Genomic DNA, 16,703 nt, shown 5'->3' with positions numbered 1-16,703 from the left:
CATGTACATACATATACACCATTGATAGCTTTTTTCAAAAAATGGAAATGTGGTCATGCTTTTTGTTTGCTTAAAAATACCCCATAGACTTCCCTAAGTCAGTATTTATAGATTGACTTCATTTTATTTTGAACTCTTGAACAATGTTCTGTTACATAGGTAATAATTTATCTGAGCAACCTCTTGCTAATGGACATTTGCCTTGTATTGCAACATTTGCTGCAAAGATCATGTTGGTGTATTCTTTTATACTCCCCAAATAGTGTCTTTTTAGAGCATGTAGCACTTGCCTGAAGATACTAGGTGGTTGTTTTTTTCTCTCTTCCTTTAAGTAGGTAAAGCCTAACTGAGTATTTTGTTTTCAGATTTCCAGAAACCCTTTTACAAACATTTCCTGTTTCTGATTCTAGTTTAGATGCCCATAACCAATAGTATTAATTTATGTTTTAAATTCTTAAAGGCAACAGCATGTCTGTATTCCCATTCTAATGCCCAACAAAGAAGAAAACTTAATGACCACCTTCTGTCTTTTTCTATCTTTTTCCCGCTGCCTAGGTCCAGCCTCCCACTCTCTCTAGGGCCAGCCCTGAGTCCTTTGGGGGGTTCACAGAGACCAAACACTTGGAAGCCATTGTTCAAATGAATTAAAATATGCTTCCAGGAATTCCCCACCCATCCCCCACACTCCTCCCCACACATACACAAAGGTCCAACTCTTTGAACAAAGGTTGCATCTGCAAAAAGCATCTTCAGTCTTGAAGAAACAGACTTTCTCACTGAGCTCTCCCCTGTACTTAAAATGGAAGCCAGTAGGAAAGATCAACCTGAAGCATCTCACACTCTCTCTCCACCTTCCAGGAGTAGGAGAGAAATCCCAGGTCCCAACTTATCTGGGTCCTGGAGACCTGACCTTCTTCTCAGCTGTCTCCATGGGACCTGAAGATTGGCAGGTCTGGGAAGAAGGGAGGTGGGGAGTGTGAAGACCTCCCAGTGGCTGGGGAAAGGGGAATACCGAGTAGGGATGGATAAGGGAATTCCACATCTGGCCAACCTCTCCCCATGAAGAACCAAGTTAGAAAGGACGTGGAGATGGGGTGGGGAGGAGAAAGTGGATGAGGACTGCACATGTTGTGCTGGGAAACCTCAGCTCCACTGTACAGCGAGGCCTATGACATGTCTCTCGTCCCTTTCTCTCTCATTTGTGAGCAAAAGGAGTTCCCAAGAAAAGTGGTATGTGGGATACCTTCAAATCAGGCCTCCACCCTGCCGTCTCCAGGGCCTCCGCGGCCATCTCCTCCCCTCTGTCTGAGTACTGCCTCTCGGAGGCAACTGAGCTCCCAGAGAGGAGCCAACCTTGATCTCTATTGGGCACCCCTTTCTCATCTCTCGGGCTCTGATTCCTCAAGGCTGGACTCTAACAGCCTAGAAGACACCCACCAAGTGTGGGTGGGGAGGGCGCAGAGCAAGAGAGGGCCGATCCGATCTGCAGCCACACTCCATGTCCTCCGAGTGGAACTGCAGACGCCACAGTGCAGGGAGGGTACAAGGGCCACAGGGCGGGAGCTGTCCGTGGTTCTGATCGGCGTCGACGCGTGGGTATTTAAAGGCTGGGGCAGCCCGCCTACCTTCTGCTACACACAAGGGAGGAGTCGGGGGCTGTGGGACCTGCATTGGCTTTAATTAACCCACTCGTAGGCAAAGTCTGAGAGCCGCGTTTCTGCGCCCTTTGCAGCGCAAATCACTGCTGGGGCGAATCTGAAGGTTTCTTTTCGGGTTCTTCGTCAGTGCCATTTGTCTTTGAGGACTTAGAAAACTTTATTTGCATACCTCTCATGTTCTAGTTTCCCCTATCTTCCAGAATGTATCCACCCTCGCCCGTTCTCTCCCCTGCCCCACAAACTAATCTAGGCAGAAAAGCAGAAAGTGAGGGCTGCAGTAGCCAAATGGTCACTCCCAGATTTACTCCTCATCTCCAAGCAGTCATGCTGGCCCTGGGGACTCTGAGGCAAACTGAGGATGGGATTAGTTTTAAACCCACCGACCCGGCCTGTATGTTGACAGGATGCAACCTTAAGTCCATCAAACGGCCATATAAACTAAATGTTTGGAACGATGAGGATTGAATCTCTTGAAATGAATGGAGCACGTTTCTGGTTCCATCTAAGCTGATTCTAAGCCGGGACTGATGCGTGGAAGGCGTTCCCTTTCAGGTTGGAGCGCTTCTGGGGAGGGAAGAGAAAAGGAGGTTGAGGAATCCAACGGTGCTTTGGAAAAAAGACGAATCTCCTAAATCAACGCCACGTGATGGAGCAATAGAGGCTCTGCTGCATCACCCTTACAGTAATCATTTTAATGTGTCTAGTCTTTCATTGAGCCCGAAGTAAGTGCTCAAATAAATACTTGTGGAATTAAGCCCAAAAAGTGCAATAAATGGAGCTTTAAAACCTTGTATATTAATGGATTATCTTTCCCTCTCATCAAACTATACACCTGGTGGCAGATTTTGGCAACTTTTATTCTACAGTCCTTTAAAGAGTGGGGAATGGAGCAATATTCCTGGAGCAACAGGGTGCTTTCTTATCACTTCTTCGTATTTAAGGGACACTGGTTTGTCTTACTCTATTTTGCAAGAACTGTCTCTTAAATTGGCTTTTTCTGTAGGCTGCAAAGTGTCCAAAGGGTGAAATGGCCACAGTGCCAGCTACTTTTATTTTAAAAATTGTTCTCCTGCTCCTGGAAACACAACAAACCTCCCAGATCTCAATCTCCAAAATTAACTTAAAATTGGGCAGCAAAGTGAAGCCATGTTTTCTTTTGCTGGTTCCTTAGTAAAAACAACCTGTCTGTAAGATGATCTATTTTTTTAAATCAATGTTGTTTATGTTAAAGTGTTAACTATTTCATAAAACCTGCACTGCACAAGACCCCCAGCTGAAAGAGGTGTATTAGTCTATTCTCACGGTGCTATAAGGAACTGCCTGAGACTGGATAATTTATAAAGAAAAGAGATTTAATTGACTTACAGTTCCGCACAGCTAGGGAGGCCTCAGAAAATTTACAATCATGGCAGAAGGGGAAAAGAAACACATTTTTTTCTTCACATGGTGGCAGGAGAGAGAAGTGCAGAGCAAAGTGGGGAAATGCCCCTTATAAAACTATCAGAGCTCATGAGAACTCACTCCCTATCATGAGAGCAGCATGGGGAAACTGGCCCCTTGACCTAATCACCTTCCATGGGGATTACAATTCGAGATGTGATTTGGTTGGGGGACACAGAGACAGATCATTTCAAGAAATGTCTTTAGCAGTAGAGCAAATGATGACTTTTTGGAGGTTATGATTTACAAGTCTGGTAATGCTGCAGCTCCATGAGAAAAAGGAGATTGCAAAATGAAGAACAATGTCAGAAATGAGGGTAAAAGAATGAAGGTCTATTACCTTAAGCTTCAAATCTGAAATTTCAATTTCAATCTCTAATCTAATGTTGTCATTTTCAAGATATGAAAGTTTCAGTTTTGTAAATTTTTAGTTTCAAGTTGACGCAAATTTTATTAATTGTTCATAACACCCACACATGTGTGTACATGTATGTGCATGTGTGTGTATGTGTGCAGTGTGTGTTGAAAGGTTTAAATCCTACTTTAGTTAAAACTCTTTTCTTAAATGGAAGCTTCTCTACAGTTGTCATCACTTTGGGAAGGGTGGTCTGTTGGGATTATGTTGCTGGACCTAGATGATCAGAGTAATGATAACCAACTCTTATTTGAGCTTTAAATAACAATAATAACTATTTAAAATTGTTAGATGATACTGGAAGTGATTGAGGGCTTCCATATACACACTATGGTATTTGATCTTTGTGACAGCCTTATGAGATAGACATGCATCTTCTCCACCTTACAGATAACAAATTGAGACTTGGAGAGATTAAGAGTCTATCTAGATAGGTTCAGCTTGGTAGAAAAACTGCCATTTGAATTGGAATCACCAGAGCATCCTCCTGAAAGATGCTTTATCTTTCTATCTCTATTCCAAATCATAACATGTAGGACCGTACTGCTCTTTAAAAAAAAAAAGGTACCAGAGTTTTGTCTGTGTAAAATGCAAGACATTGGACATTGTCATTAAAAAGATAAATGACATAGGTTTTCATTCTATCTTTCCTTTATTCAGCCAAAATTTATTCAAAGCTTGCTGTAAGAAAAATGATTGTCATAATGTGTTTCCTGATCTTTGTACTAACTCATTCTCTTCCCCTGCCTGACTTTTGCTCCATAAAAAGATAAGCTTTTGTCTGGGCATGGTGGCTCAGGCCCGCAATCCCACACTTTGGGAGGCTGAGATGGGTGGGTCACTTGAGGTCAGGAATTAGAGACCAGCCTGACCAACATGGTGAAACCCCCTCTCTACTAAATACAAAAAATTAGCTGGGCGTGGTGGTGTACATCTGTAATCCCAGCTACGTGGGTGGCTGAAGCAGGAGAATAGCTTTGACCCTGGAGGCAGAGGTTGCAGTGAGTCAAGATGGTTCCACTGCATTCCAGCCTGGGCAACAAGAATGAGACTCTGTCTCCAAAATAAATAAATAAGTAAAACAAAACAAAAAATAGGCTTTCAGGCTTACTACCTAGTCCCTGCCCTCAGTACTGGCACCAAGTGTGGGTGCTGTTCTCGGTGCTAAGAATCTCCACTCTGGACGGCACAAATAGTGTGCTCTTCTCTCTCTTTGCCCCAGGCTGAGGTGCCTTGTCTTAGAAGCCGCTTCACAGTCACAAAACCTCTATTGTATAACTCCAGGCTGCTCTCCATGTGGGAAATTAACAGTTGTTTTTCACAAGAGGTACTTTAAAGAGAACCTCCTGCCTCCTTGGCTTTCCCAAAAACATTGTAGGAACAGGAAGTTTGGAAAAGTTTCTGCTTCCTCCTTTTCCACTCTCAAACTTGATTTGTTAGGCCAAGGAAACAAAGCTCATCTAGCTTCACAGATTTTGGGCCGCTGGCCAGAAGCAGTATTTGGCCACTGCAGGAGCTACCAATAGTTGCCCTTTGCAATCAAAGTAGTTGTTCCAAGCTTATTTTTTGCTTTGGATGATTTTGATGCCTGGGGGCTCTCTGATCAGCAGCTTTAAAATGTGTTCCACTCCAATATCTGGCAGGGTGGGTCTTACGGAATGAGCAAACTAATAGAATGAATGGCTTCTCAAAGAAATCCATGCTTTTGAAAAGAGAGACATGAGGGAGAAACTCAAAGACACAAATGAACATACATCTTAGTGCTTCCTTTCTAAATCCAAATTCAATCCTCCCCAGGGTCCTCACAAGAAAAGGTAAAAATTATCCCTTTGACACAACTCGCTCACTTACCATACATTTGCAAGGTAAGATTGTGGGACAAGACAGGTCTAGCTAACATTTGTTTGAGAACACTTTGAAATAAAGAGACCTCAAAGAAGACCAAGTTTATTTTTTTTCAAACAGGTATTCCTTAATCTATGTCTACTTCTAGGAATAGTAAATTATAGGCATCCAGTATAGACAAATTTTAATAACATCAATGAAAGATGCTGATCCAATTACTCCTCTGGGCAACATGTACAACCTAAGAATGATCTAAGGAAAAATAAGAAGTACTACAGTTCAAGCTTAATTGCTATTTATCTTTTATCCATTTAGGAAAATTAAAAAGTTAACAGACTGTTATAATTTCTTTAGTAATATTTTCTTTTCTTGGTAACTTAAGAATCTCATCTCTCAGAGAAGCACATCTTTTTAAAAAAGCTGTAGAATTTACAAATACAAATTGTATATATTTATGGTGTATAATGTGGTGTATATATATGTGCATATACATATACGCATAATATAGATATACACACATATATATGCACACATTGTAAAATGGTTAAATCAAGGTAATTAGTATATCCATCACCTGACATATTTATATTTTTGGGGGGTGAGAACACTAAAATCTATCTTAGCAACTTTCAAGTTTCAAGCAATTTTACTTTTGAAATTGCACAGGAAGTCTATTAAAAGGCAGTGACCCTGTGTGTGTGTGTGTGTGTGTGTGTGTGTGTGTGTGTGTGTGTGAGGGGCATGCACACTTTACTGGGAAGAGGATACTTTAATCACATTTTTAATCTTTCCTTTGCAAAATACATTTTTATACACTCTTAATTTTGTTTCCTCAGTGATTTTTTTATTTTTTGGCAAATGTTAGGGAAGTCGCTCAGTGCTTTCTTAGCATTTCAGTCTGACTATGGACAACTGTGAAGTTTCATTGATATAATTTATTATCTTTATTTGTTCAAACATTTATTAAGCACTTCCCATAGAGCAGTTATTGTCCAAGCAGTATAAATACAAACTAGCCATAATCTAGTCTAAACTGGATATAAGGGGTAACTCTTATTTTTTAAAAAAAAAAATCACAATTTTGGCCAGGCATGGTGGCTCACACCTGCCATCCCAGCAGTTTGGGAAGCCAAGGCATGTGGATCACTTGAGGTCAGGAGTTCAAGACCAGCATGGCCAACTTGGCAAAACCTCTAAAAATACAAAAATTGGCTGGGTGTGGTGGTGCGCACTTGTAATCCCAGCTACTTGGGAGGCCGAGGCAGGAGAATCGCTTGAACCTGGGAGCCTGAGCTTGTAGTGAGCCAAGACTGTGCCACTGCACTCCAGCCTGGGGAACAGAGCAAGACGCCATCTCAAAAAAAAAAAAAAAAAAAAATCACAATTTGGACTAATTTATAAACTATCAATAACTTTTAAAAGGAAAAAATACAAATTTAGTTGTTTCTAAACTTTTCTTACACAATAGTTTTTTTCTGATAGACAATCTTAGCTACCTTTCTTGTGATGCAGCTGGCTCAGAAATGGTTTTTAAACAAATTATTAAGCATCTATTATGTGCTAAGTGCTAATGGTTTCAGAGGTGAAAATAAAGTCAAGGTTTCTGTTTTCATAAAGCTGACATATTTAGAAACCTAGAATTAAAATTTAGATTCCTGCTTTCAGAAACTTTTATAGAACATCAATGCCACACACTTGGAATTTTTTGCATATTTCTTTTGATTGTACTCGGCAAGATCATCTGTCAGTAAAAACTGATACTGTTTCTAAAATATTATTCATTTACTAGAAATTAAACAAATAAAAACACTTACATATTGGAAATTTATTAAATCCCATTGCTATAGACCAGGCTTTCATATCTGGATAAAAAAGAGCTAAGAACTGAGTAGCACATTAGCAAAGATACAAATAATATCTTTCATTCAGTGTGTAATTTCCTGTGAAAATCATAACTCAACCAAAACCTTAACTTCAAGCTCATTAAAACATCTTTTATTGTCAAAGATATTATGTAATATTTAAGTTCCAGAGTCAATAATTAACTTTTAATGTGAAATAAAGAAACATCAGAACAATCCCTTTGCAGGGATTGTTTGGTGTTTAGAATAACACCAGAGAAAAAAGTCTATTTTCATTTTTAAAATCACTGGGTTTTACAAAGGTATAAACATAGATTTAGGTATAAAATTCCAACTTCAAAACTATGAAATTTGAGACACATTCAGTAAATTCCTCTTTCCTCCCAGCTGGCTTATGTAAGCAGGTATTGTGACACCGCATTAGTGGATCGGGTATAGCTATTTAAAGACACAAAAACAGTTGAATCAAATTTCAAGGCTGCAATGGACCTGGGTTTATAAAGTTGAACTCCCACATTGCTAGAGTGACACTGAGGTCTAAAGAAGGGAAATGGCTTATCCACATTGACATCATTGGCAAGTGGCAGTCTGACCACCACAAGTCAGGTTTTCTCAAACTGAATGTACCTGGTAGAGTTTGGCTATGAATAATAAAAATAATAATTTTGGGGTACTTAAAAATACAGGTCTCTGGGCCTTATCTTCAGATATTCAAATTGGGTGGAGCTGGGAAGGTACCCAGAATTTACTGTTGATGATACTACAGCTGAGCTGAGAACTACACTTGAAGAAACACTATACACATTCTTTAAGACTTAACTATTTCCAAAATAAAATGGGAAGTAGTGTGAGAATTTCAAATCACAGCTTTAAAGACATTGTTTTTCTTCCCACTGCTTCTCAGATATTCATGTGTTCATGTCAAACACACAATCAACAAAAGTCAAGGTCTGTTGACTGTCCAGGCATGACTGTGAGTGTCACAAGGAGCTCCTGCAAAGGGTTGGAAATATGAGCCTCTGGCCATTTTCTCATGTTAAAAAATTATCTGGCTAATGTATTTCTAAGGCAGTGAGAGGATTATTTCATTCCAGGAAATATCTGAAACTGTAAAATTGCATAAACTATTAATGTTTTATTTCTAATAAAAATAAAATTTTCTCATTTATAGTAGATTTGCTTTTCAATAATGTATTCACTTATTTAGTCAATGAACATTTTCTGAATATCTACCAACCAAGCCTTTAGTCAACATCTGCTGTGTCATAAATGTCTTCAAAATGTCTCCCAAAACAGACTAGATAATTAATTGAAAAATGATACTGGAAGTTGTGGGGATTAGATGGGGAGTTTTATTACCTTATACACAGTATTTATGGTTACAATCAAACATACAAAAATGTTTTATATTAATATAATGCTAAAGAAGTTCAATGTTTGTAACTATTTTAATGGGCTTCTGAATTATAGGAAATTTACTTAGGTACAATAACAAAGCAGTGATTGGAATCACAGTTAATTCAAATAGAAAATAAACTTCATAGGTTATGATTTATATTGTCCAATAATTCAATTGTAATGACAGTCTCATGATTCACATTTAGCCTCATATAATTCTTTATGAACTCTCTACAAAGCATATATGAAGCTTGAATGAAGCAGGTCCCAAATTTTAATTAACCTGGATGAAATGTGACAGATTACTGATTTAACTCAATTGAGAATATGGGATTATCATATCTAAATCAAAGATGACCCCACAGGATTTACCATTATGCTTTTGAGTAGGTACTCATAACCTATCATTTCAGATTATTTTGACTTATTTGTTCTTTCTCCATCTTGTTCTAAAAAGAGTTTAAGTCTGTCATTTCACATTAAGGTTTGCTTTTCAGACTTTTTTTTCTGATAAAAGAAGTAGTTGGATCTCCATCAATAGATTCGCAGTTGACAGGACAAGTTCTGTCAATGGCTTTACTTTATTTTCTGGAGGGCATTGCAAAGGATTCCAATTTCACCTACAAAGAAAAACACCATCAAAATGGGCCACTCATATAATAAACAAACACTCTGCAAGTGTCCACAGTGCAAAGCACTAGGGGATAAGTGGGCTTCTTGGATAAGCTGGATGCCACCCCAACTTTCAAGGAGCTTACAGCTTCATTATGGTATAAGTACTTGTATGTTTTAGAAAGTGCCAGAGCTGTTAATGTAATCAACATCCCTTTTCCATAGGTCATTTCCCAGGGAAGGACTTAACAGCTCTCTCCCCAGGCAAATCATTAGCTGTCGTGTTTCTCTTTTATATTACCATCTACAGATACTTCAAGAAGTGAAATCATTGAAGCTAAAAGTATGGTTCACACAAAACTCTAGTGTCAGAATCACCTGAGGTCTATAAACTCCCAGGAGTTATCACAAATTTGGTAAATTTAGCCTTGGCTATGACTCAAAGCTATTAATTTTCAGCTAGCTCTTCATTTGATTCTGATGCACATTCAAATTTAAGAATCCATGGTCTAAGCAGACAACTCAGTCTATATGGCTAGATCACTGGATGAAGGTGTGATGCAGCCTTCCATTTATGTCATGTTCTCACATACCAAGAGGATGTGAGGCAGAAATGGATAGGTCATAGGGTGGCTCTTCATGGAACTGGAAGGAGCCTTGGATGTAGACAAGCCTCACTCCCTCCTAGAGCTTGAGGAAACAGAAGGATAGAGAGGTGGTGAGGACTCACATAAGGTCATATGGCTCTAAGGACCCTTCATTTTCTAAATTTGTTTTTCTGGGAGTTTAAAAATGCCTTTATACATTACAGCCTGTGGAGTTAATTTTGCCTTTTCAGGGCAAATGAGGAAGAGCAAAAACAGGTATGGGCTTCTTTCTCTGTCTTATATCCTAGCTTCTAGAGCCCTCAGCTGGCTTCCTTAATGAGCAAATCTACTCCAGCTGAGCATCCAGGATAGCATCTGTGAGGATGAATCAGCCTAGGGCTTTTCAAAATAGATCACAGGTGGCCACGTCTAATGAACGATGATGGTAATGGCCAGTTTGGGCCCTTTGCATTAGAAGTGGCCCTAGACAATGCAAAAGGAGTATTGGAGAAACTCTTCAAGCTCATCTGCCCTTTTGGCCTTCATTGACATTACATAAAAAAGGGAACGCTCCACCCCGATCTGTCCTAGAATTTCTCTCTTTAGGTTCCTCCCTTTGGTAGTTTCATCCATTCTTTCAATAGCTCTTAGGTACCTGATATAATTTTTAGAAATAGGGCCAGGTTCTGGGGATAGGGGTAGGTGCAGTGAATCTGACATGGCTCTCTGCTCAGGTCTAGTTGGAAAGAGAGACAAGAAAATGATTATAAAACAATATAGTGATAAGTCATCTGAGAGAGGGGTCTGTAGGAATGCAGAGACACAGGAAGGACATACAAACCAGTATTCCTACACAAAGAGATATCTATGCAAGATCTCAAAAGTGAACTGGAGTTGGATGCATGCCCAAGTAAATGAAAGTGAAAAGGAGAATATTTTAAACATCAAGAATTGCATGGGCAAGGGTTAGGAGCCAGCATGAGAACTAAAAATTGATCAGTGTTGCTGGAAGAGAGTATGAAGGGCAAGAGAGATAATCAGGTGATGAATGAGGTAACCCTGTGGTATTCTTAAGAGCAACTATTATAATATTCTCATTATGAAGGAAGAGTGGAAGGCCAACAGATGAGCCACTGGACAGCTTATGAAGTGGATAGAGCCAGGCAGAGTGATACCAACTGGACACTTTTGGTAGAAGAGATGGAGAGGTGAAGGAGAAAAAGGAACATGGCAGTGACAGGCCAAGTGCGGAAAGGTGGAATGATGGTGGGAGGTGGAGTGGAATCTAGGAAGGTCAAAGGAAAAAGGACACGAGGATAATTCTGATCTTTTTGCCAAGTTTTTCTCCATCAATGAACTCATGGCTTACATGGAGATGCTTTTCTCCTTAATTAAATATTTTGATACATTTCTTATTGTTCTTATGGTGATGGTAGGGAAACGGTTTTCTATCACTGAGAGACACAGTGGCATCATAAAGTATAAATTACTTACTGTTAATGGAATCAGCCAAAATCTTAAGCTGCTGGGTATTGTCCAAGACCTCAATCCTTTGGGTGTATGGGTCATAGTGAACTGAGAAGGGCCGAGGGATTGTGGCAGCAAAGTTCCTAAAACCAAAACCACAGGCTTGAATGACGGACACCATTTGAAGAAAGGTAATAATGCATGAGTTCTCAGTGGCATTTTACTTCTCTTTTAGGAACGTGGACACCTCCCTAGAACACGGGCTTCAAAGGCCAGGGCTGAGAAGGGGAGTGGAATTTTTGTAAGTTTTCTTGGGAAGCCTTTGTGTGTGTGTGTGTGTGTATGTACAAACACACATATACACATATTTATTTAGTCACCTATCTCTAAGAAGACAGAAATAGCTTATAATGAAAGCACTGAAGACAATAAAGCCACAAATTCCTATCATTAAATAAAATCAAGAGTGAGTAAACTCCAGCTAAAGAATGCTATATAAAGGGAAAAAAAGCTCTGAAATGCTTGACAATCAGTGCAGAGGGAAATAGCTCTAAAGAGGTGAAGAAAGCACTATGTTAATGAAATTTAACATGGATGAAATACTTTCTAGGTTGCAAGAACTTTGTTAAGTTCTAACTGCCATATGCTCTTTACAAATAACTTTCCTTATTTCACCTTCACAAAAATGTTAGGAGAAAGGCACCATTACTACGTCCATTTTGTGGATGAGGAAACTGAGGCTCAGGAAGGCTATGTGACTACTAAGGCCGTACAGTCAGTAAATTGCGCAGCTGGGAAGGAAACCAGACAGTCTGACTCTGGCCTGGGCCCTTGGCTTTCTTGCCTTCCCAATGCCTTACTCCTGAATTTGGGAGAAATCCACCATGAGGACCTCTGAGGGACATCAGGTAATACCATTAATAAGATATTCTAAGGTAATCACAAATTTCTTAGTTGTCCTCTGGTGAACATATAAGCTGATGTACTGTAAAAAAAAAAAAAAATAGTTAACGGGATCTCCAAGTTTGGCAAGAGTGGCTCCCCAAGTTCCAAGCAAGCTGCCTGGGCTGAAACCCTCCTCTGCCTATCACAGCCCTTGTGACCACGGGCACAGGGCACCACTCTTCTGCACCCCAATTTCCTCTGTAAAATTGGTGCAATAGAAGTACCTGCCCCATGAGGTTGTAGCAAGTGCTGTTACAGTATGGAGTAAGTGCCCCATGAGTGTTAGTTGCTACCTTTCATGAAGAACAAATGGTCGAGTACATATTTCCACCTCTTATTCTCTGAAAAGAGCTGTCTCAGCCCAGCTTGTGGCATGAGACACATGTCACACATCTGTGATTTTGCTTACTCTGTACCTCTTTCTCCTTCCTATAAAGCAGCTCATTTTTGCTTTGGGTGATTTACTCCTACCCTACTAGGTGTGTCTCAGTCCAGAAGTCAGTATTCAGTGCCAGCCCTCCTCTGGCCAGGAGGTAGCATGTGAACCATGCTCAGCCAATTAGATCTCTGTTTACAACTTGAATCTTGAAACTCCACGTGGTGAGAATTGGTTTCTCTTCGCTGGGGTGCGTTAAGGGAATCCAAATGGATGCACAGATTCCTTTCTTGTTTTGAACCCTGTTCTTTTTTTTTTTTTTGAAATGGAGTCTCACACTGTCACCCAGGCTGTAGTGCAGTGGCGTGATCTCGGCTCACTGCAGTCTTCGCCTCCTGGGTTCAAGCAATTCTCCTGCCTCAGCCTCCCAAGTAGCTGGGACTACAGGCGTGTGCCACCACACCCAGCTAATTTTTTTGTATTTTTAGTAGAGACAGGGTTTCACCATGTTGGCCAGGATGGTCTCGATCTCCTGACCTCATGATCCACCCGCCTCGGCTTCCCAAAGTGTTGGGATTACAGGTGTGAGCCACCGTGCCCCGCCCTGAACCCTGTTCTTTAGCGTTCTCTCTGACTCTATGAGTCACTTATCAGCAGAATGGAGTTTTCATGGTTGTTTCGCTTGAGGCCTCAGTACTCACAGGCCTGTGTCCTAAGCTCTTCCCTGCTTCTCTGGGACTGACCACTTGCTAGTTAGAGAGTTGTCTCCAGGCCCATCCAAATGTGATCCTGATATGACAGGGTGCTCATCAGCACTGCCTCTAAGCCCCAGTGCCTGGGTCCAAACTTTGGACCTTTGTCGGGGGAGGGGGCAGGGATGGTGCTGGAAGGAGGCTAGGCTCCTAGCTTTGGAAAGAACTGAAAAAGCAGAGCAGGAAGGACTTGAGAGCTCTGGACAGAGCTGGAGAAATAAAGTCGTTTTAGGCCAAACCAAGTGGATTTTTGGACCAGCATTTTACCGTTAATTATCTAAATATAGAAGTAGACATAAATTAAAGAATATCTATTTTAAAAGAAATAAACTTAGTCTTCGAGGTCTCTTTATTTCAAAGGGTTCTCAAACAAATGTTAGCTGGACCTGTCTTGTCCCACAATCTTGCCTTGCAAATGTGAGGTAAATGAATGAGTTGTGTGGAAGGGATAATTTTTACTTTTGTGAGGGTCCTGCGGAGGATGGAATTTGGATTTGAAAGGAAGGACTAAGATGTGTGTTTATTTGTGTCTTGAGTTTCTCCCTCATGTCTTTTTTCAAAAGTGTGAATTTCTTTGAGAAGTCATTCATTCTCTTACTACTCCCTTCCATTCCTCTGACCTCTCAGACACCATAGATAGGGTTGAAAGCCAACGTACCCAGCTTCATAGACTCTCAAAGGCCCGTATGTCCCATGCCTATCATCCATCACTGATAATATTTTTTTAAGTGGTAACATACAGTGAGTATTAGAATATCCATGTCCAGGGAGACCCTCTGCCCAGTCTGTCTCCTACTTCGGTACAGGAGCTATGTACTTAGAGGGCCAATAGTCTCAGAGTCCCAGCACCACTCCATCTGCCTCTTGCTGAACTGCCTCTGAGATTAATACCTTCACCAATTATTTACTGAGTGCTTACTCTGTGTTAGGTATTGTTCTAGGGGCTGGAGGAAAAGCAGAAGATAGAAAGAACAAAATTTCTACCCTCATGGAGCTTACCTTATGTAATATATTACAAGTTAATAAGTATTTCAGAAGCACTGGTGGCAGGGATGGGTAGAAATAAGTTGGTTAGAGAAAGACATATAGGGGCCGGGCACGGTGGCTCACGCCTATAATCCCAGCACTTTGGGAGGCCGAGGAGGGTGGATCATGAGGTCAAGAGATCGAGACCATCCTGGTCAACATGGTGAAACCCCGTCTCTACTAAAAAATACAAAAATTAGCTGGGCATGGTGGCGTGTGCCTGTAATCCCAGCTACTTGGGAGGCTGAGGCAGGAGAATTGCTTGAACCCAGTAGGCGGAGGTTGTGGTGAGCCGAGATTGCGCCATTGCACTCCAGCCTGGGTAACAAGAGCAAAACTTCGTCTCAAAAAAAAAGAGAAAGACATATAGGGATTAAATTTGAGTAAAGATACAAAGCACGTACAAAGATTCCTCAAGCATGTTTTGTAGGTGTTTGGGAGAAGAAAGTGAAGAAAGGACTTCCTAGGTTATAAGTCTTCTTTGATTTGGTGGGGAGACTTCTGTGGCCACTCTGTATGCAGGAGGATTCAGTGTCTGGACTTGGTGGTTGTGTTTAACAGGGACCAGGTGGCAGGGATGTGTGCAAAGGTCAGCATGCCCAACCTTCCAACAGACAGCAGGAGAGAAGGAGGATGGAGAACATGGGAGAGAAATTGCCTGTGTTACAAAGTTGCTGTGGGCATTTGAGTCCACTCTCCTGGCCAACCACCCGCAGATGAGTGGCACCAGTCAGGAGGCCCCCAGAGCTAGTGGCTTACCTTTGTCACCACCTCACCTTACTTTCTCCTTGGCATCATTAAAACTCTCTGCCACGTAATACAGGGGCTGGAACTCCGTGACAGTGTACTTTTGGATGGCTGTCTTCTCCAGCTCCAGGGGAAGGAGCGTTGGCTTGTCTGATAAACAGTACTGTAGGCACCAAGTGAAAAGTTATCACTGTTAATACTGAGGACCAGTGTTCCCTGCTGCATCCCATAAGCCATTTGTGCACCTTCTCTCATCTCACCCCGGTTCCTTCTACATTGTGGCCCAAATGCAGTGAGCCAAATTACTTTGCATATACTAGGTTCTACCCATCATAGCTCATTTAAAACCTGCAGCCGAGGGAAAAAGTAGTAATTAATTCCAATTACTTTCAAGTAAGGTGGTCACTGGATAATGTGGGAGCCAACCACACTTTCTGGCATGTGTGGCTGCATGCATAGTTCAGCTTTGGAATAAGTAGGTCCCTTCTCCCCAGAGATATGTGTACTTGCAATTCCATTTCTATCTGTAACCCTCCCAACCATAATCAAATCATTGCTGCTAAGGTACCAGTCACTGGAGAATGAGTTCCTAGGCTGCATCTCAAAATGGATACATATAGGGTTTCAACAATACCAAAAGCACAATAATGGTGTTCTGTACTCACAACCTTTAAATCCATCCTTGGTTCCTGTTAAGGTCATACCTGTAATTCACCAAAGGAAGACAGGAGCCCAGCTCCATATGCCTTTATGGCATCTCCTTGTTTGCAGAGCCCAAACTCCACAGTAAACCAGTAAATCTGGAATGGAAAGTCAAGCTGAGAAACACTCTGTGATGGTTAATTTTATGTGTAACCTTGACTGGATGAAGGGATACTTGGATAGCTAGTAAAGCATTATTTTGGGTGTGTGTCTGTGAGGGTGTTTCTGGAGGGGATTGGCTTATGAGTCAGTGCACTCAGTGAGGAAGATCTCCCCTCAATGTGGGTGGGTACCACCCAATTGGTTGGAATCCCAGATCAAACAGAAAGGTAGAGGAAAGCCAGATTTATATTCTCTCTCTCCTGGAGTCAGGACACCCTGTTTTCTTGCCCTTGGACATCCAAAGTCCAGGCTCTCTGTCCTTTGGACTCTGGGACTCACATCCTACCACCGCCTAGAGATTCTCAGACCTTTGGTCTCAGACTGAGAGTTATATCATCAACTTCTATGGTTCTGAGGCTTTTGAACTTTGACTAATCTACGCCATTGACTTTTCAGGTTGACCAGCTTGCAGACAGCATATTGTGGGACTTCTCAGCTTCCATAACTGTGTAAGCCAATTACTTTAATAAGTTCCCTTTCAGTCCTGTCTCTTTCTCTAACTCTATGTATCTCACTGGTTCTTTCTCTCTGGAGATCCTTGACTAGTACACACCCCAAAGAAGGAGAAAGCAGCAACTGCCCCAGTGCCACGGACAGGATTGTCCAGGTAGGAGTCTGTGCAAGTCTGTTCTCTGAATCAGCATGACCTGTGATCACTTCTTTGTGTCCTGTGTTTCACTCTATCCAGTCACCTGTTGAATCAAGTGTT

The 16,703-nt window shown here is 41.2% G+C and overlaps 1 protein-coding gene across 1 annotated transcript in view; it reads right to left on the bottom strand.

Annotated features, from left to right (window-relative positions):
* Nucleotides 1–7,331: 7,331 nt before the first annotated feature.
* The window catches only part of PAH (phenylalanine hydroxylase), a 73,215-nt gene continuing 63,843 nt past the window's right edge, over nt 7,332–16,703 (bottom strand). The window contains exons 10-13 of the mRNA XM_012469218.2: nt 15,835–15,930; nt 15,160–15,293; nt 11,312–11,427; nt 7,332–9,238 (exon numbers count right to left, since the gene is read on the bottom strand). Of these exons, the coding sequence (XP_012324641.2) occupies nt 9,195–9,238; nt 11,312–11,427; nt 15,160–15,293; nt 15,835–15,930 (390 nt within the window). The 3' untranslated portion in view covers nt 7,332–9,194. The remainder of the gene's footprint in view (nt 9,239–11,311; nt 11,428–15,159; nt 15,294–15,834; nt 15,931–16,703) is intronic.

This window comes from Aotus nancymaae, unplaced genomic scaffold (genome assembly GCF_030222135.1).
Source record: "Aotus nancymaae isolate 86718 unplaced genomic scaffold, 86718_ANA_hifiasm-v0.15.2.pri h1tg000021l, whole genome shotgun sequence".
NCBI lineage: Eukaryota > Metazoa > Chordata > Mammalia > Primates > Aotidae > Aotus > Aotus nancymaae.
Note: the sequence above shows the minus strand (reverse complement) of the source record. Positions and strands in the feature narration are given on the sequence as shown.